The sequence below is a fragment of the Littorina saxatilis genome, linkage group LG4, assembly GCF_037325665.1.
Source record: "Littorina saxatilis isolate snail1 linkage group LG4, US_GU_Lsax_2.0, whole genome shotgun sequence".
NCBI lineage: Eukaryota > Metazoa > Mollusca > Gastropoda > Littorinimorpha > Littorinidae > Littorina > Littorina saxatilis.
In genome coordinates this window covers 36472526-36493626 of record NC_090248.1, presented here as the reverse complement: position 1 = coordinate 36493626, position 21101 = coordinate 36472526, and the positions used below count along the sequence as shown (strand labels likewise).

The 21101-nt window shown below is 41.8% G+C and overlaps 1 protein-coding gene and 3 non-coding genes across 5 annotated transcripts; all 4 read left to right on the top strand.

Moving 5' to 3' along the window:
• The first annotated feature begins 3156 nt into the window (after positions 1-3156).
• LOC138964639 (solute carrier family 25 member 3-like) lies at positions 3157-19635 on the top strand. 2 transcript variants are annotated; one of them, XM_070336647.1, is made up of 9 exons: positions 3157-3269; positions 3393-3537; positions 4199-4288; positions 5259-5383; positions 5610-5789; positions 6094-6275; positions 8933-9105; positions 10644-10754; positions 18901-19635. In XM_070336647.1, the coding sequence occupies exons 2-9, from the start codon at positions 3399-3401 to the stop codon at positions 19056-19058; spliced, it is 1158 nt and encodes a 385-aa protein (XP_070192748.1). In that variant the 5' UTR covers positions 3157-3269; positions 3393-3398; the 3' UTR covers positions 19059-19635. The 2 variants fall into 2 exon arrangements, with proteins under 2 accessions (XP_070192748.1, XP_070192749.1); XM_070336648.1 differs by lacking the exon at positions 4199-4288.
• On the top strand, positions 10842-11077 carry LOC138965755 (small nucleolar RNA SNORA53). The gene has a single exon (XR_011455524.1). It is a non-coding gene; the product is annotated as a small nucleolar RNA SNORA53 (small nucleolar RNA).
• On the top strand, positions 16921-17156 carry LOC138965754 (small nucleolar RNA SNORA53). The gene has a single exon (XR_011455523.1). It is a non-coding gene; the product is annotated as a small nucleolar RNA SNORA53 (small nucleolar RNA).
• LOC138965753 (small nucleolar RNA SNORA53) lies at positions 17713-17949 on the top strand. The gene has a single exon (XR_011455522.1). It is a non-coding gene; the product is annotated as a small nucleolar RNA SNORA53 (small nucleolar RNA).
• Positions 19636-21101: the final 1466 nt, after the last annotated feature.

Below are 21101 nucleotides of genomic sequence, written 5' to 3'. Positions count from 1 at the left end.
CATACACACACACACACTCACACACCGTCACACACACACACACACACACACACACAGAGTTGCCGGAGCAACCACACAGCAAGACATTTTACTAATCTATTTGAGATCTGATAGTTTTGCAATCCGAAAATCTACCACGCACACACACAGAAATAAACACACACGCTCACACACACACGGACACACACACACACACCATGTAAGCACGCATGCACGCACTGACGCGCGCGCGGCACCCTGACATAAACACACTCATGCACGAACGCGTGTGAGTGTATATCTCAGCCAACTATATGTCAATAGGCAGTTAGGCAGTGAAGTAAATGTTAAAATGGCTCTGTTGCTTTTTATATTTAGTCAAGTTTTGACTAAATATTTTAACGTAGAGGGGGGAATCGAGACGAGGGTCGTGGTGTATGTGTGTGTGTGTGTGTGTGTGTGTGTCTGTCTGTCTGTCTGTCTGTCTGTCTGTCTGTGTGTGTGTGTAGAGCGATTCAGACCAAACTACTGGACCGATCTTTATGAAATTTTACATGAGAGTTCCTGGGATTGATATCCCCGAACTTTTTTTCATTTTTTTGATAAATGTCTTTGATGACGTCATATCCGGCTTTTCGTGAAAGTTGAGGCGGCACTGTCACGCCCTCATTTTTCAACCAAATTGGTTGAAATTTTGGTCAAGTAATCTTCGACGAAGCCCGGACTTCGGTATTGCATTTCAGCTTGGTGGCTTAAAAATTAATTGATGACTTTGGTCATTTAAAATCTGAAAATTGTAAAAAAAAATAAAAATTTATAAAACGATCCAAATTTACGTTCATCTTATTCTCCATCATTTGCTGATCCCAAAAACATATAAATATATTATATTTGGATTAAAAAAAAGCCCTGAAAATTAAATATATAAAAAATATTATCAAAATTAAATTGTCCAAATCAATTTAAAAACACTTTCATCTTATTCCTTGTCGGTTCCTGATTCCAAAAACATATAGATATGATATGTTTGGATTAAAAACACGCTCAGAAAGTTAAAACAAAGAGAGGTACAGAAAAGCGTGCTATCCTTCTTAGCGCAACTACTACCCCGCTCTTCTTGTCAATTTCACTGCCTTTGCCATGAGCGGTGGACTGACGATGCTACGAGTATACGGTCTTGCTGAAAAATGGCAGCTACTTGACTAAATATTGTATTTTCGCCTTACGCGACTTGTTATATTTAGTCAAGTTTTGACTAAATATTTTAACATCGAGGGGGAATCGAAACGAGGGTCGTGGTGTATGTGCGTGTGTGTGTGTGTGTGTCTGTCTGTCTGTGTGTGTGTGTGTGTGTGTGTAGAGCGATTCAGACTAAACTACTGGACCGATCTTTATGAAATTTGACATGAGAGTTCCTGGGTATGAAATCCCCGAACGTTTTTTTCTTTTTTTTGATAAATGTCTTTGATGACGTCATATCCGGCTTTTCGTGAAAGTTGAGGCGGCACTGTCACGCCCTCATTTTTCAACCAAATTGGTTGAAATTTTGGTCAAGTAATCTTCGACGAAGCCCGGGGTTCGGTATTGCATTTCAGCTTGGTGGCTTAAAAATTAATTAATGACTTTGGTCATTAAAAATCTGAAAATTGTAAAAAAAAAATAAAAATTTATAAAACGATCCAAATTTACGTTTATCTTATTCTCCATCATTTGCGGATTCCAAAAACATATAAATATGTTATATTCGGATTAAAAACAAGCTCTGAAAATTAAATATATAAAAATTATTATCAAAATTAAATTGTCCAAATCAATTTAAAAACACTTTCATCTTATTCCTTGTCGGTTCCTGATTCCAAAAACATATAGATATGATATGTTTGGATTAAAAACACGCTCAGAAAGTTAAAACAAAGAGAGGTACAGAAAAGCGTGCTATCCTTCTTAGCGCAACTACTACCCCGCTCTTCTTGTCAATTTCACTGCCTTTGCCATGAGCGGTGGCCTGACGATGCTACGAGTATACGGTCTTGCTGAAAAATGGCATTGCGTTCAGTTTCATTCTGTGAGTTCGACAGCTACTTGACTAAATATTGTATTTTCGCCTTACGCGACTTGTTCTTTCTCAAGTGAACATTCGCTTAGTTAAAACTTTATGTATCGATTGAACACTGGATTTCCCTTCTTTGAGCCATGTGACGTCAGAGGCCGACAAAACTTCATATTATTTTAGGCGGCCAGCCGAGACTACAAAATAGTGCATGTTTGTGTGCGTTCACACGCACACACACACACACACACACATACACACACCACACACATCACACACACCATACACACACACAGACGCGCACACACGCACACACACGTGACACACACACACACACTGCACACAGAGAGTCAGTACACACTGAGTCAGCCCGTGGCACACACGACTGACACACACACACACACACACACACAGGCACACGGCACACACTGACACACACACATACACTGACACTCACACACACACACACACACACACACACTGACACACACACACACACACACACCGGCACACACATAGGCCCTAGGCTACACGGCACAGACGAAACGATGTGACACACGGCACACACACACTTGGCACACACACAAACACATTCCGATCTCGATTTATTCAGTGACAACGTCGAGTACAGACAGAAACTGAAACAATTTGGAACCTGGGTGTGTTATTCAAGACTAATAGTTATTAAAATGGTACTTTAATTTTAAATTCAGTTTTTATCACTTTAGTGTTTTCATTGAGATTCCTCAGCTTGTGGCAACATGCAGAAAAAAATCGCTTACCGTCGTTGAGAATTGATTTTATTTTATCTTATTCAATCCAATCTGGTTCAGTTTAAATTATGTCAATCTAATTACGTTTGTCATCCGATCAATGCTGCTCAGTTTTGGTATTTTGTACCGCCGTTACGCTGCATATATCGACTTTCCAGCCAGGGGAAGCAATCGCGTACGTAGAACTGTTCAGAAAAGATGTAGAGTTGCTTCTCTTGTAAGCTCATTTTTCATGTTTCTGCGCTTTGTTGATCGTTTATTTGGTGTAAATAACACAAGAGAATGAAGTTTAAATTGACGTTAAATGATTACCGATTTTTTGCCAACTGTGATGCAATACACCACTTTTTTCTGCGGCAATCGTGTGTCGCCGGCTAGCGCTTTTGTTATGACGTCACAGTCATGTTCCACATCTCGTCCACGTGACCTCCCACGGTCTCTTTAGACGAGCACGCCATATTCGACAGGTAGAGGACGTTCGGTCAAATGAATTTTTCGTAATTGCTCATGTTGAGGGGAATTTAGCGTCGTCATATTGTGCATACAGGATCATCTTTCTCTGGGGATTAATTCTGATCCTTGTTTTTCAGATCATCATGTCGACTTCACTCTTTTCGGCGTGGCGAAAGAACATCTTCTCCAGTCCGTTCCACGCTTCGTGTGACGATGGAGAAGCCGCCGAGGCCGAGCCTTTGGCAGTGAACGAAGAAAGAACAATCGCCGCTGCCTCGTCAGGTTTGTTGCTATTTCATTTTAAAAGCCGGTTTAAAAAGAACATTCATTGTTAGATTTTCAGCCCCAGATTGAGTGTCACACGACCTGTTGGAGGTCACAGAAGACACGGCATGAGTGAAAATTAAATGACAGACTAATCTCTTGACTAATAACCTTGGCTGATTGTCATAGAGTTTGTTGGTTAAGAGCATGCACATACTGTGTATGTATGTGATAACATGTCAGATTGTTAAATGATTCTGATCAGAACTGCATCGTGTTCAGCTATCAGACAGTATTTTGACAATTTAACCTCAGCTTACTCTACTGGAAGTGGAAAGTCAATAATTTTCAACTGAGCAGCCAGAATGTCTTGTCAGTTTGTGGCATGGCTGTGGCTATAAAGCCTAGAGATACATGTCAGTGACTTTAGAAAGTGTCCAGGCTATATCCTCGTCACTGACATCATCAGTCTCCGTTCTACACTACTCGGAATCACTTCGCAGTGGTCGGAATCCTTGCCATTGCCGGGTAAAAGTTTGTAGCGGGCAGATATGTTTTGGCATCCAGTGAGGTGGGAGACGCAGTTTTTTGGTTAAATACATCACTAAACAAGGGCCTAGGCCGGCCCCCACACTGATTTCTTCTTTTTAGTTATATTCTGTTCCCTTTCCTGAACCAGAACCAGCAGCATGGAAATCCAAAGGTCGCCTTATATCAGACTGTGTGTCAACAATTCCGTGTGGTAGCTCTGTCGTGACCAGGGTATATGGCAAGTGTATGGCCTTGAATTACCGGTGCTGTTTTAGTTTGACTTTGAGACGACTTTTGGGTTTTCAGAGTTATTTGTTTGGTTTCCATGCAGGGTTGATTGAACTCCAAGCATGTTCAGACACAATCATAAATCATACCAATCAAATGGTTAGTACATCAGTAATGCTGGTTTTGTTCATGGTTGCTTGTGGTTTTGAATCGATGTGTTTGTGTTAATTGTTATTCTGTGAGGCATGCCACCTACATTTGTAATTTTAAATGGATAATCCAGCAAGGATAGGTATCAAATATTAGTTGACCTGCCAGAAAAAAAATTTACAACTCTGGAGTCGTCATCATTAATTGTCCAGGAACATAAAATGTATATGAATTTAAAATTGATAAGAATAACATGGCTCTGCTGAGAAAAAAGCCTGTTCTGAATTTCCTTTCGCCGATTAGTTGGCTGTGCCTCATGTTAAACATTTGAAATGTCTTTTCTGTGACATAAACACTCGCACAGGTAACACAATATATCTGCTAATTATCAAATTGCACCATTTTGCATCTTTGGTCAAAAACATATACTTGCTGCCTAAAAACCCTCTTGGCATTTTTTGCCTTTGACGATGTCCAAACGGAATTTGGTTTTGGGAGACAAATATCCCATTGCCTTTTTCATCCAGGCTAAACCCTGCGATCCCATAACATTCTTATCTATAGGTAGTCTTTTTCTTACCGATTGCATTTTGGTATTATTTGGTATATTCCTGTTCGTGCTGGACTTGCTTGTTCTTATTTTAGTAAGGTTTCAACTTTTAATTCAATCACCATCACATTTGATATCAACCGATACCAGTGAACACACTGTCTTATTCTTCATGATTTAAAACACGTTTGGAGGGGGGGGGGGGGGGGGGGTCTGAAAACACACATTGTAAAACTGAGGTGTTGGTCCTGAAACTGGATATGACAATAACTATTTTCAGAGGAGAACAGCTGTGAGTTCGGCTCAGCAAAGTACTATGGACTGTGCGCCTTTGGTGGTCTCCTCAGCTGTGGCCTGACCCACACCGCAGTTGTCCCCCTTGATCTGGTCAAGTGCCGCATTCAGGTTGGTATCTCATTGAAAGAATACATTTCATTTTCTATGAAGATTGATGGCATGTAGGTTGCTTTTCAGCATTTCAGATTTAGTTGAGTTTGCTTTTAGGATTCATGTGTATATGATGTTTGGATTTTGTGTGTTAATTCTTGGTGTTACAGAAACAAATACCTACCCTGCTGTGAACTCGATAAAGCATGATTATAATGGGCTATTTTTACATATTTATTTTCAGGTGGATGCTGCTAAATATGGGAACATCATCCAAGGCTTCAAAGTTTCACTGGCTGAGGAGGGTGTCCGGTCTCTGGCTAAAGGCTGGGCTCCCACCTTAATCGGCTACTCCATGCAGGGAGTGGGCAAGTTTGGCTTCTACGAAGTCTTCAAGATCCTCTACGGTGATATGCTCGGAGAGGTCAGTTTGTAATTTGTAATCTGTTGCGTGAGCAAAGGGCGGGGAATAGCTTCCTTTTTTTGTGGGCAGTCAGTAAAAATTGACACATCACAGAGAGAACACTTTTCCAAAGCTAAAAATTTCCGAGTTATGAATTTTGTTTTTTATAATAATCTGGTCACAAGAAAGAAGTCAAAATATGTACAATGTACTTATGAAACTTTTTCACTATTATCTCCGCATTATTCGCCTCGTTTTTACGGGGCCCACATGTCCATGGCATGATCTCTGTCCCATATTAAATTTGACCCTCGGTGGCTTGCAGGAAAACTGCTACTTGTGGAGAACGTCTCTGTACCTGGCTGCCAGTGCGTCTGCCGAGTTCTTCGCCGACATCGCCCTGTGCCCCATGGAGGCTGTCAAAGTCAGGATCCAGACCCAGCCCGGCTTTGCAAGCACCCTCAGGGAAGGCTTCCCCAAGATCATGCAGGACGAAGGAATTTCAGGGTAAAGCTCAAATTAAACATTCAACACCAAGAGAGTTGTGAACACAGAAGCAAGGCAAATGAATCATGCACAAATCTCTTGTAAGAAGATTTACCTCCCTTCCCAAAGAGGCAGTGCTGGGATTTAGCTGCTGCTCCCAAAACAAAAGAAACCACACACAATTTTGTCTTCTAAAGTACAGCAGATGAGGGTTTTTTCCCTCTGCTCAAGGCGTGTGTGTAAGGTTGTGTTTTTGAGATGGTTGTGGGTTTTTTTAACATTGGTAATCCAGGTTGCTTAGCAACGCTGAGTTACCATTAGGCCTAAAAAAAAATAGGTGTGGTTACGGTAACCCGACCTACCCTATTTTTAGGGGCCGACCCTATAACTTTTTATTACATTTGTCAAAACAAAACACAAAAAAAGAGTGCAGAAAACGCAATGAAAGCGAGAGCGCTCGAATCGCACACTTATTTCCCTGTCAAGTAGGTTTAATTTGTACACATTAGAAAAAAAAGTGATTGCCTACCTTCCTACCCTATTTTTTTGGCTATGTTACCTTAACCACACCTTTTTTTTTCTTTTTTTTTTGCCTTATGAATGAACATTTGGTATATATAATAAATATTTCTTTTTACATTTAGTGAAGTTTTGACTAAATGTTTTAACATAGAGGGAAAATCGAGACGAGGGTTGTGGTGTGTGTAGAGCGATTCAGACTAAACTACTGGACCGATCTTTATGAAATTTGACATGAGAGTTCCTGGGAATGATATTCCCGGACATTTTTTTAAATTTTTTCGATAAATACCTTTGATGACGTCATATCCGGCTTTTTATAAAAGTTGAGGCGGCACTGTCACACCCTCATTTTTCAATCAAATTGATTGAAATGTTGGCCAAGCAATCTTCGAGGAAGGCCGGACTTTGGTATTGCATTTCAACCTGGTGGCTTAAAAAATAATTAATGAATTTGGTCATTAAAAATTGGAAAGTTGTCATTAAAATTATGGGTTTTTTAATCGATCCAAAAACAATTTCATCTTATTCTTCGTCATTTTTTTATTCCAAAAACATATACATATGTTATATTAGGATTACAAACAAGCTCTGAAAATTAAAAATTTGAAAATTATGATTAAAATTAATTGTCCGAAATCGATTTAGAAACAATTTCATCTTATTCCTTGTCGGTCCCTGATTCCAAAAACATATATGGATTAAAAACAAACTCAGTACAGTAAAACCTGTCTCTAACGGACACCCTTGGGGAATGGTAATACATGTAGTGTCCCTATTAGACAGGTGTCCCTTCTTCACAGGTGGAGGGGCCGGGGCAATATTTTACAAAGAGCACGTAAAATGAACAAGACACTTTTTGTCAGTCCTGTAGTATGTATTTATTGGATTGAACATGAGACTCACTGAAAATGTGAGTAAACAAATGATACATGTAGCAAACAACAACAACAACAACAACAACAACAACAACACCCCCCCCCCCCCCCCCCCCCCCCCCCACCTAACCCGTTCCCTACACACACTGTGCATCAAACTTACGCAAGTCGGACGTCACAAAGCTAAAAATAGCTGACTCTTCATCAGTCATTCAACGGGAAATTCCGCAGTGTGTCTCGACCAAATTGGGTCAGCTCTTGTTTCATTCAGTTTTTCTAGTCTCAGCATAAATGCATGGAACAAAAATTTAGCTGTGTTAACTATTGTTTCCTTCGAACGATTGCTTACAAAGAGAGAGAGATCATCACGTCTTCTTTTTCCGATTTGATCCTCGCGATCTGTGTTTTACCACATCCCATCTCCTTCGCCACATCTTGGCATGATTGGCCGCTATCTAGTTTTTTCAAGGCAGCGACACGCTGCTCTAAAGTCAACGCTTTTCTTTTTCCTGCTGGAGATTCCATTTTCAAACACAGTAGTCTACTGTTGCTTTTGATTGTGACTGTATCCACAATGCGGAAAAGCGAAAGTGAGTGAGCGAAAGTGGGTCTCCATCTAAACAAGCCACTGATTGGTCAGAAAAGGGACAGGACAACCAATCAACAACCATTTGTGCTACGGCTACGGCTGCCGAGCACTGTCTGCATAACAGTCGAGTTTTCGAAGTTGCGTTTTTATGTACCTTGTGTCCGTTTGTGACAGTGTTTACATTTCCTACGGTCCGAAAAATCGTGTCCGCGTCCGTAAGTGGCAGGTGTCCGCCCGTTAAAGGTTAGTTATTGTTGAAATCGTGTTCATGCCATGATAAACTGTCCGTATGTAGCAGGTGGCCGTTACAACAAGGGTCCGCTAGACTCAGGTTTTACTGTACGCTAAAAAGAATGGAGATACAGAAAAGCATGTTATCCTGCTCAGCGCGACCATTACCGCACTATTCTGGCTTGTCGATTTCACTGCCTTTGCCCCGAGCGGTGGACTGACGAAACTACGAGTATGCGGTCTTGGTGAAAAAATGCAGTGCGTTCAGTTTCATTCTGTGAGTTGGACAGCTTCACTAAATGTTATTTCGCCTTACGCGACTTGTTTTTTTTTTTACCATCCCTAACAACACATTTCCCTCACACAGGACAAAACGTTTCCCTCGCACGTTATGAACAGAAAAGAATGTATATGTGAGAGGAGACGTTGCAAAGTTTTTGACCGTTGTGTGTTGGTTTCAGATTCTACAAAGGCCTGGTTCCACTGTGGGCCCGACAGATCCCCTACACCATGATGAAGTTTGCCTGCTTTGAGCGCACGGTGGAGGCCCTGTACAAGTTCGTGGTACCCAAACCACGCGCTGAGTGCAACAAGCCTGAGCAGCTGGTCGTCACCTTCACTGCTGGTTACATCGGTCAGTCTTCCCCATTTCATTCTTTCCCTTTATAGGGGTGGCCAAATCGTCCGCTTGATCGCCAGGGGCGAGTAAAACATCCGCTGGGCTAGTAGAAACTGCCTGGCAACTCGCCCGGCTGACCAATGAAAATTCTGGTCAAATGCAACACTTTTGGTTTTAATATCGAGTTTTCAAGGCATATAAAAACTGAAGATCGACTGTAGTGTTCACTGGTCCAGTCACATTTCTGCCGGGATAGTGACTTTCTTGAAGTTAATCGCATGATAGGCGAGTTAAAATGTTGAGATTTGGCCATCCCTGCCTTTAGTTTTCCTCATGCTCTTGTTTCACCTCTTTTTTAAACCTATGACATTTGTGACCCTCCACCAAGGAATGAGTCGCATGTCACCTTTGCATAGTTTTCATATTGTTACATTTTCATAAAGACTTTCTTATGCTCTATCCAGTGGTGAAAATCGTTTTAGAAAAGAGCGAAAACTGTTTGAGTTATAAGCCTGTGACCCTCACACTGTTACTAGACACTCCCCAGACTTATATTAAGCCTAGCGCAGAACCGCGCGAGGTGACATGCGACTCATTTCGTGGTGGAGGGTCACATTTGGACTTTGGAAGTTTACATATATTTGCAAGTTTCCGTGGAGTTCAAAGACCTATTCTCAACATTTGCGCAAATCCATTGAGATTGTGTTGGGGAATTTGTGTGCATATATACCTTTCAAAACATGTTAGGACTGGTCCATATAATGTATACAATCTATAACCTGTTCACTGCCAAGAAACATTTGTATACAAAGCATTAGCTGTATAGACCTAAATTGACAACTTACAGTGTGCCCTTGATGTATACATAAAAATACACCAAACATGCATTGATTGTTTGTTTTTCTTCTTCTTCTTCTGTTGTTGTTGCTAATTGCATGGTTTATTGCCCGTTAAAGCAAGTTACCCAGGAAGTAAGCTGACATTCGACAGGCAGTGAAAGGGTTAAAAATAAATTCTAAAAATAAAGGGTCCAATATTTGATGAAACTTTTGCCTTTCTATTTTTTTGGATTCACAGAAGGACTGAATGTTGTTGGAACCTTTTGGGCCATGCTGATCACAAAGAAAGATTCTGCCTTGGGGAAAAAGGGGGTGGTTTTCCAAGTTCTATGAATTTGGCGCTGAACATGCCATGGCACCCGTCGCGATATAACCTTCGTGGTTGAAAACGACATTAGACACCAAATAAAGAAAGAACTGCCATGGCAAAAATGTGTGATGCACATTATAAGGTGCTGGTCATGAGCGGTGCTCACCAGTTTGTGTTTAACAGCTGACACACTAACATAATGTACTTTAGCAACATGCATCCACAACAAAAAAGGACACGTTTTCTTGATGAGTCCTTAACATTTTTAGAAGAGCATTGGTGTACGTGCAATGTCCAGTGATCCAAGTTGCGGTGTTGTGTTCAAGGAGGGCATTTAGTAGTCTTTGTCAGAAGTTGTAAGTGCCCTGGTTTTAACACAACCTTTGTATTTGTGTACGTTACAGCTGGCGTGTTCTGTGCTATCGTCTCACATCCTGCAGACACCATCGTTTCCAAACTCAACAATGCTAAGGGATCCAACTTTGTGGACATCGCAAAACAGCTTGGCTTCATGGGTAAGTAGATTGCTTCATTCACTTTTCACCCTTGTGGCGGTACCTTCAACATTTCTATTTTGTATGGCTCCTGAATGCTGTTTGAAATACACGCTCCTTAGATCCACCTCTGGGCCTTGCTGGCGTCTGCCGGTGTCTGGTGGTGCCAGCACTGGCCAGCAACTTTTCTGTTGTTCCATCGGGGGTGCTTGAGTCATTGGTGTGTTAGAGCAATATACCTGGACAGGCAGACTTCGACCATCACCCTGCGGTCATACGCTGCTGTCCTCTTTAGCGGCAGGCTGTGCTTTTATGGAGGTGGTCTCTCTGCCTGTTCGGACAATCATTCATAGGTTAGCTTTACTTGTGTTTGCAACATGAGGAAAATGTTCATGTGAACCTCACTAGCGTATTCACTTCGTCCATCTGTTTTGCCTTGTGAACTCTCCTTTTTCTGCTTCTGTGTTTGTGGACTTCTATTTATATAGACATTCCCCGAGGTGTACAGTGGATTCTTAGATTTACAAGAAAGCGAATTCTGCTCTTATACTACTGGAAGGCAATTTTATGTGCAAGGAGGCTGGTTCTAACTTTCTGTACAATTAGAATTCTATCTGAACCTCTTCTTTTTTAGCAGGGCATATGCTCAACGTATCAATTCCCAACCTAAGAAACATTTTTCCCAGTCAAAACAGTCTAATGCAGTCTTAGGTTAGCTATGCCATTGGAATTGTATCTGCACCCCTAGTGTTTTAGCAGGGCATATGCTCAACATATCAATTCCCAAGCTAAGAAACATCAGACCTGTTTACCAGTACGATTTGGGCGTATTTTGTACGCCAAATTATTATCAGTACGCAAATACGCGACACACGCACAAAATACGCCTAAGAAAAAGTCTACAATACGTTTTCCGGTGTTGGTGTGCTGATTACGGGATGGTACAACTGATACCGGTTTCGGTCGAAGGGAGATAACTATGACAGCGAGTCTTCAGCTGTGGAAACCTTGTTCAGTTGTTGGCACGTGCGATCGTCTGGACAATCGTGGCAAAATGAAGCGGTAAAATGTGACAGTTTCGGATGACTGTACCAAGTCTAAACAGCAGAAGCAGCAGATGGAGAAATATAAGAAAGAGCCAGGAATTGTGGAGTCTACTATGGGAAAAAGTCATGCACACTGCAAGTATTGTAAATCAGATTTCTCCGTTGTCCATGCTGGGAAATATGACATCGAACGACACTGCAGTTCCAAAACTCACATGGACAAGGTTGCTGCAAAGAAATCCGCTGAAAGCTGCCAAAGAAATATTAAGTTCATTCCCGCAAAGCAAATCCTGCCAGAAGAAAAGGCTGTAGTCCGTGCTGAAGCACGGAGTGTTTTCTGAGATGATTGTAAAAATGAACTTGCCACTGTCAACCACAGATGTTATTTCACGAACTTCATCTTTTCATTATCAATCTGCTTGGAAGACACTGGTTATAATGTTATAAACTGACAGGTAAATAAAATTGTTTTATCCCTGTTGTATCGGAAGGAGTTAAATTTTGAAGATGTTCACAAGACATGCTATTCTTACACAAACACGTTTGCACCCACGGCCCACGTACGTTTTGCCTAGCCCATATGGCTTTGCTTGCAAAGTACACCAACTTTTTGAAAAAGTACTCTTGCCTCGGGTTTAGGGTAAACAGGTCTGAAACATTTTTCCCAGTCATAACAGAGCCTCGCTAATGCATAGTATGAGATCACATGCAAACTTTCAGTCCATTTACACGCAAAGCTGGTATTCTTCCTCAGTAACTTTTCTTCTCATGGTGATGACAAAGTCAGGAGTTTGTATGCAAATCCAGAATTTCACTGCCCAATGCTTGAGGGAGTAATGGGACTTTAATGTCCGCCATTATTTTTCGTCGCGGCGTCAAGGCCGCAACAACGCGTTCTGATTGGCTCTGTTGGCTCTGCCCCTGTGATTGACCGACAACTGGATCGCACGAATAGAACATGTTCTAAACCTCAAAGCTACGAGGGAATCGCATGAGACTGAGTCGCAGACTTGTCGTAGCTGTTTTCTACGACTGAGTCGGCTGTGTGACAGGGGTAAATCGCGCGACTCAGTCGCATGTGTGACGGCCCTCTTAGAGCAATATACCTGGACAGGCAGACTCCGGCCATCACCCTGTGGTCATACGCTGCTGTCCTCTTGAGCGGCAGGCTGTGCTTTTATAGAGGTTGTCTCTCTGCCTGTTCGGACGAGTATTCTTAGGTTAGCTTTACTTGTGTTTGCAATGTGGGGAGAAAAATGTTCATGTAAAGTTCACCAGCATGTGCACTAAGTCCGACTGTTTCCCCTTCTTGTGGACTCTCCTTTTTCGGCTTCTGTGTTTGCGGACTTCTGTTTATATAGACACTCCCAGAGATGTACAGTGGATTTACTAGAAAGCCAATTCTGCTTTCATACCACTGGAAGACAATGTTATGTACAAGGAGGCTGGTTCTAACTTTCTGTGCCATTAGAATTGTATCTGCACCCCTTTGTTTAGCAGGGCATTTTCTCAACGTATTAATGCCTAACCTAAGAAACATTTTTCCCAGTCAAAACAGGGCCTTACTCAGACCTGGGAACCCATACGATTTCGCCGTATTTTGTACGCATGATTGTCTAGAATAAAATCAGTACGGTCAGTGGAGAAAAAAAATATGTTGAGAACAATTCCTAGACTACTCTCTTTTTTACAAACGCATCCCGAAGCCGATCAAGTATTTTGACACAGGATTCCAATTTTTGTCAGTAAACATTGAAAGAAGCATTGTTTTAAATGCATTGGAAATCTTAATTAACGGTGTGACCAACGCTTGTGAAGTATGTTTAAATCATAGATGTTCAAATGCTGTGTGGAGTACGCTCATTTTTTCTGAAAATACACCAAGTTTGTTTGAGAATAAGTGCAAAACAGGGGTTCCCAGGTCTGCTTACACCCCCCACGGGTTAGAGGGAAGAATTTACCCGATGCTCCCCAGCATGTCGTAAGAGGCGACTAACGGATTCTGTTTTTCCTTTTACCCTTAAGGGGAGGTGGGCCAGTGCACTACCTTTTTTTTAATTTTCAATGTTTTATTGTGTCTGAATGTTATTTTATGAAAGAAATGAACAAATGATGACAAAGAATAGTCACTTTTTGTATTTTCGGTTGCTGGTTTTTGTTTTACGCGACAAAAACAGTCAAAATACAGACAAAAGTGGAGTACAGGAGATACACGGATTTTCATCAGATGTGATTGTCACACTTCTAATTATTGTTTTATTTTATCCTTCTGGGTATGCTCTAGGGGATTACGAAGCAGATCTTGTTTATTATACTTATATTTGGAGTTAGGAACACTTCTTTGTTACAACTGTCAAACTTTAGGGTAACGCTTGCGAAATTATTTTTTGAAATAATCTGGATATGACTATAATAAAATTTCAGCAAAATCCCTTCGTAATCCCCCAGAATGTTATATTCTGCACAAACTACAAAAGAAAATATTGCTCTAGCTAAATTACAGCCAGAGAAATCGCGTAACCCAAGACGTAACCGTAGGCAAAATGGCTGAACTGAGAAAAACGACATTGAAGATTGAACACCACAGAAACACTATTGAAACAGACACACAAGGACAAAACTGTGTTATGAATGAACAGCTTAGTTTATTTGAATTGCAAACTACTTAGCCTTTAGCACGCCAGCAGAGAATTTATGCGTCCATCCTTTCTTTCCCTCTGTCAACCAGCATGGGGATACTGCCCCAGCGCTAAACGTGTATCAATGACCCGATTCTCGTTTGTATTTGCATGCGAGAATAACGGTATTTTTAACGGTAACTTACTTGAGCCAGAACGAGACTTATTTCCTTCCGTTATCTCGTCGATTTGTTGGTTTCCTCGAAGTTTTCTGCTTTTGTTTTTACATCGATACAGTACTTTGGTGCTTCGACAAGCAAGATGGAGGATGATGAGTTTGAAACTTTCGTTTGAGTTGTTTTTTGACAACAAATCGTACGTGGAATCTGAACGATTTACTGAGGAAGCTCTTCGCAATGAACTGTGTATCGCGGTGAAGAAAATGACACAGTTCGTCAAGACAGTGACGGAATTTACGAAAGCGCAGATTGATACAAACAGTTGCTGATCCAGTTTCGTTCGGGAAATGGCAGGCCCAGCAAACATTACCGATAATCTGACTGATGTTGGATACTTTCTCCTGTTTTTGTTTTTTTGCGTAGCAAATGCTCAACTTGCTTGTCGAGGAGATACTGCACAGAAACTGACTCAAATTCAGCGCAAAGCAAGCCAGTGCCGAGACGTAAAAAGTCTGCTGCATGGCGTGTTCGGAAATGGCGACCTGTGGATCTGCGTGGAGATCAAAGCTTTCCTCTGTATCGGAAACACCGACAGAATCCAAACTTTGGCCTAGTGCCAGCGGAACTACTTGTTGTTGCTAACCGAACTAATAAAGACGTTGTCCTCTTTCTTATTTCGAGCCATTGTTATCGTATCAAAGGTTGTTTCTCAAGGAAAAATTCGCTTTCGGTTGTCACCGATCGTTTGATGTGTAACCAGGATGTTGTAAAACCGAGTGAACTTCGGGTGTTCCCGTCATGGCCGAGAGTCTCTTCGGTAGTTTCCGTATGCAAAATTCGTAAGCTGAGCATGCGCACTCACAAAGTAAACTGGTTCCCGATTTCGGTTTATGACACGAACCAATGGATGTCGAGTACCTTCCAAATAAGGACATTTCCGTTCGATTACGATTGCTGCCTTTGCAACGGACAAGTGGCTGAGTGAATGGAACATTCATCAAAACACTGATGTCATGTTATAGGTCAAGAGCTGCTGCGCAGTTTCGTATGTCGTGAATGCACTGTTTTGCTGAGGACAAAGCCGTAACTAGCCTTTGAAATGAGACATTTTTTGGCGGGGGAATATCGACTACAGAAGACAATCAATGCCACACATGTTCAGATTTTGTCTTTATTGACAGATAAATAGGACACTTTTGACAAAAACACCGACACACATGGATGATAGGTATGTTATGGAAACATAATCTGCTAAAATACCCAAAACAGTGTTTTGAACGATTTGGTCAATTTTGCACTGGCCCACCTGCCCTTAAGTGTTTCTTGTATAGAATATAGTCAATTTTTGTAAAGATTTTAGTCAAGCAGTTTGTAAGAAATGTTAAGTCCTTTGTACTGGAAACTTGCATTCTCCCAGTAAGGTAATTATTGTACTACGTTGCAAGCCCCTGGAGCAAATTTTTGATTAGTGCTTTTGTGAACAAGAAACAATTGACAAGTGGCTCTATCCCCTCTCCTCCCTTTCCCCGTGGCGATATAACCTTCGTGGTTGTAAACGACGTTAAACACCGAATAAAGAAAGAAAGGTAGGTCTGCTTACTAATGCATTGTAAGAGATCACATGCAAACGGAAGTCCCGCAGTGGGGCACTGCGGTTATGAAATTAAAGGCCCCTCCTGTTTTTGGAACCGCAGGAGCTTTCTAGTTTGCTGTTAGGTAGATTTTTGGTTCCTCTTTCCTGTCATGCTCTCTTTTTCTTCATGAATTCTTTTCTTTTTTCTGCCTTCTTGCTCATTCACCTGTATTTTTTCCAAAAATCTCTTCTCTTGCCACTTGTCTCGCGATTCATGTATAGTTTAATCTGTTAGTGTTCTGATGTAAGTCCAGCAGTAGATAGGTTAAGCCTATTTTAACATACTGGAAACTGGTAATCTTCCAGTAGGTATTAATTTAGTTTTACTAAAGCCTGCTGGGACACAAGTAATGGGTTAGTGCATTTGTAAACAGGAATCGCTTGACAAGTGACCCCCTTCATCCCCCCCTTCCTCGTCCTGATATGGCTCTGCGTAGTCGGCTGGACGTTAAGCAACAAATAAACAAACAAACAAAATGCAAACGGAAGTCCATTTTCACACAAAACTAGTACTCCTCCTCAGTAATTTCTCCTCTCACAGTAATAACATATATATAAAAAAAAAGTCATGAGTTTGTATGCAAATCCAGAATTTCACTGTCCAATGCTTGAGGAAGTTAGTTTTTATTCTCTTTATCTTGCTCCACCCTTTTGGTGGTACAGTATTTTAAGCATGTCTGTTTTCGTGTGGGACCAGGGTGGTGTTTGTGATACACACTCCTTAGATCCACCTCTGGGCCTTGCTGGCGTCTGCCGGTGTCTGGTGGTGCCAGCACTGGCCAGCAACTTTTCTGTTGTTCCATCGGAGGTGCTTGAGTCATTGGTGTGTTAGAGCAATATACCTGGACAGGCAGACTCCGACCATCACCCTGTGGTCATAAGCTGCTGTCCTCTTGAGCAGTAGGCTGTGCTTTTATGGAGTTGGTCTCTCTGCCTGTTCGGACAAGTATTCTTGGTTTTTGCAACAAGGGGAGACAAATGTTCATAAAAACTTCACCAGTCTGTTCACTCAGTCCATTTGTTTCCCCTTGTTGAGTTACCCAATCCTGTATGTTCATGTTTTCCTTTTTTTCTTCCAATTCTGTGTCCGTGGACTGCTACTTATGGACATTCCCCTAGCTGTGTACAGTGGATTGTTGGGTTTACAAGAAACCAAATGATACTTTTATCTGAACCCCTAGTGTTTTAGCAGGGCATATGCTCAACATATCAATTCCCAAAGTAAGAAACATTTTTCCCAGTCATAACAGAGCCTCGCTAATGAGTAGTATGAGATCACATGCACACTTAAGTCCATTTTCACGCAAAGCTGGTACTCCTCCTCACTGACTTTTTTTCTCACAGTGATGACAGAAAGTAGGAGTTTGTATGCAAATCCAGAATTTCACTGTACAATGCTTGAGGAAGTAATAGACTTTTGTTCTCTAACTCGCCCACCCCTTTTGGCGGTACATTATTTTGAGCATGTCTGTTTTCCTTGTGGGACCGGGGTGCTGTTTGAAATACACACTCCTTAGATCCACCTCTGGGCCTTGCTGGCGTCTGCCGGTGTCCGGTGGTGCCAGCACTGGCCAGCAACTTTTCTGTTGTTCCATCAGAGGTGCTTGAGTCATTGGTGTGTTAGAGCAATATACCTGAACAGGCAGACTCCGACCATTACCCTGCGGTCATACGCTGCTGTCCTCTTGAGCGGGCAGGCTGTGCTTTTATGGAGGTGGTCTCTCTGCCTGTTCGGACAAGTATTCTTAGGTTAGCTTTACTCGTGTTTGCAACATGGGGAGATGCTCCCGCAGTGGGGCACTGCGGTTATGAAATTAAAGGCCCCTCCTGTTTTTGGAACCGCAGGAGCTTTCTAGTTTGCTGTTAGGTAGATTTTTGGTTCCTCTTTCCTGTCATGCTCTCTTTTTCTTCATGAATTCTTTTCTTTTTTCTGCCTTCTTGCTCATTCACCTGTATTTTTTCCAAAAATCTCTTCTCTTGCCGCTTGTCTCGCGATTCATGTATAGTTTCATCTGTTAGTGTTCTGATGTAAGTCCAGCAGTAGATAGGTTAAGCCTATTTTAACATACTGGAAACTGGTAATCTTCCAGTAGGTATTAATTTAGTTTTACTAAAGCCTGCTGGGACACAAGTAATGGGTTAGTGCATTTGTAAACAGGAATCGCTTGACAAGTGGCCCCCTTCATCCCCCCCTTCCTCGTCCTGATATGGCTCTGCGTAGTCGGCTGGACGTTAAGCAACAAATAAACAAACAAACAATGGGGAGATGCATGTTCACATTAGCTTCACCAGCGTGTGAACCGAATCAATATCTTTTCTCCACCTTTAGGGTTGAGTGACCCTGAATGCTGGTTGCTTATGTTTTCATTGTCTTGTCTTCAGTTTTTGTGGACGGTAACTTCCATGTACAAGTATAATTCTTACAGGTGGACTTCACGTGTAAGAATGTTTTCTTCTTTGTCATGAAGGCTGTCGCCCTACGTTTTGGGGGGTAATTAATTAAAAATGTAAATTGAAATACTAATGATTTGTGCTGTGTACTACAGATATGTGAGAAGGCCTGTTATGTAGTGTGGGCGATTAAAAATGTGTGTGCTAGTGATTTGCGCTTTTTCTCACAGGTATTTGGAAAGGCCTGTTGTGTAGTGCTGATGATTTGTTGTTTGTGCTGATATGTGCTTGTTTTTACAGGTATGTGGAAGGGTCTGTTCCCCAGGATCATCATGATCGGTACCCTCACCGCCCTGCAGTGGTTCATCTACGACTCCGTCAAGGTCGCGTTCCGTCTGCCCCGTCCCCCACCGCCAGAGATGCCCGAGTCACTGAAGAAGAAGATGGGTCTGGCTTGATAACACACACAAATAGTCACGAGTCCGTCGCTCCACAAATCTTGTGATCGAGATGTGCTGTGCTATCTCAAGAACTTTTTCAAAACATTGTAGTCGTGTCCACATTTGCTAGGATGTTGCATTCCTTGGCGTAGTCCTGTAGGCTCAAGTTGAGAGGTCCGTGCGGTGCAGTCAGAGACGGTACCAGCTATTCAAGTGACAGTTTTAGGTGTGCTCGCTGTACTAACAGTGCCAACAATTAGTCTTCGGCCTCTCCGTTTGAACTTTGGTAGCACAGTGTTTCGTTCTCCAATCAGTTCTCTACACTGAGTTGTTTGGGTGTATGATTGCACGGATTGTCAAGGGTCTGTGGGGTTTGTTACCCTGGATACCTGTGTGAGAAGAGTGTATGCTGTAAGCAATTTTTAGAATTCTCTGAATTTTTTTGCTGGGCCAATTTTTTTTTCAACACAATACAAGAAGAAAGCAGCACTGTATGGAGAGACTTGAATGCAGATAGCAAAACACGTGTACTTATGTATTTATGTGAAACGAAACGTTTGAAAATGAGTGAACAAGAATAAAAAATAAAGATTTCTTTTCATGGTTGAGTGTGGTGTGAATCTGTCTGGCTTCCAGAGGTGTTTGTGTGTATATATATGTGGTAGTGTGTGTAATATTAGTGTGTGTAGCCTTAAAGCTGTGGTCTATTTATGACTTTTCGGGGCTACGAGGTTGAAAAATTGGGACACAATCATGTACAGATTTCTGTACAGCAAACACTACACGAAACCCCACCTATACGGCGTGTATGACCTTGATAGCTTCAGTCAACGCTTGAATTTTGCAGTGGTAACATCCGGTTTGCTCTCGCAGAGCTGAGCATATTTGTCAAGAAGGATCGAGCAGAAAAAATAAACGACTTGGCAGGGATTCGAACTCAAGGCCTCGGGGCCTCGAAATGTCGGGGCCGATGTCTTCACCGCTAGGCCACTTCACCAGTGTTGTCAAAGATAAAAAATTGATAATTTTATATCATTCTACGCTTGAATTACCATTCATGCGTTGCAAAAACGTAAATATTGACATTAAAATTTGCCTTTATTTGCAAACATGTTTTACGGAATCGCAGTACATTTTTACACCGTCATGCTACACGAAATTCGCGCCATGCAAATAGCTGGGATAACTCTATTTACAACATGCAAGAAAATGACAAGAACAGAAATTGAATCTCTCCAAAGCTCTGTGCAGTTGAAACCAGACATCAAAGAAATAGTTATACATGTATTCACTTCTGAACAATGGGCGGATAGAGATATAAATCATGCTGCTTGAAGAATAACATAACATGGATTCATATCAATGTTTTTCCTTCTTTTTCTCAATTGGCGCAGTAGCCTAGTGGTTAGGACATGAGACACGAAGTCTCGAGGTCTCGAGGTCGAGAGTTCGAATCTTCGCCGGGGCGTTATTTTTTCCCCTTGATCTCTCTTGAAGATAAAATATGATCAGTCTTGAGAGAGCAAACCGGATGTTATCCCTGCAAAATTCAAGCGTTGACTGAAGCTCTCAAGGTCATACACGCCGTATAGGTGGGGTTTCGGGTAGCGTTTGCTGTACAGAATTCTGTACATGATTGTATCCCTATTTTTCAACCTCGTAGCCCCGGAAAGTCATAAATAGACCACAGCTTTAACGGGCGCTTGCGTGTGTGTCTCAGCTGATGTAAAATGTTCAGATAGAGAATTGTCTAGTGGTTTGGAAAAAAAAAATATTGGTAGATCACACAGAGAAGAGTTTCAGTGTAACGCGTTCAGCTTTCTCATTCGACCTTGTTGATCTTGCATAAACTCCATGCTTCCCTTGTGTGTGCGGGAAAATAGCTCAGTCAGTAGCCGCTCTGGCTTCAAAACAAGTTGTCGCTATCTGCGTGGGTTCGATCCCCACGTTCAACTTTGTGAAGACTGTCCTCGGAGTCCGAACACCCAAGTTCACAGCGAAAGTCTCAGGGCTTGGAAGCATGAATACACATATGTAGTAGTAGTTTGCCGTATGGGACTG

Excerpts from the sequence above, each read along its gene's own strand:
- LOC138964639 (XM_070336647.1), top strand. The coding sequence starts at position 3,399 with ATGTCGACTTCACTCTTTTCGGCGTGGCGAAAGAACATCTTCTCCAGT. Across the intron at positions 3,538-4,198 it reads AATCGCCGCTGCCTCGTCAG|AACCAGCAGCATGGAAATCC; the intron begins GTTTGTTGCTAT and ends TTCCTGAACCAG. Across the intron at positions 4,289-5,258 it reads TGTCGTGACCAGGGTATATG|AGGAGAACAGCTGTGAGTTC; the intron begins GCAAGTGTATGG and ends AACTATTTTCAG.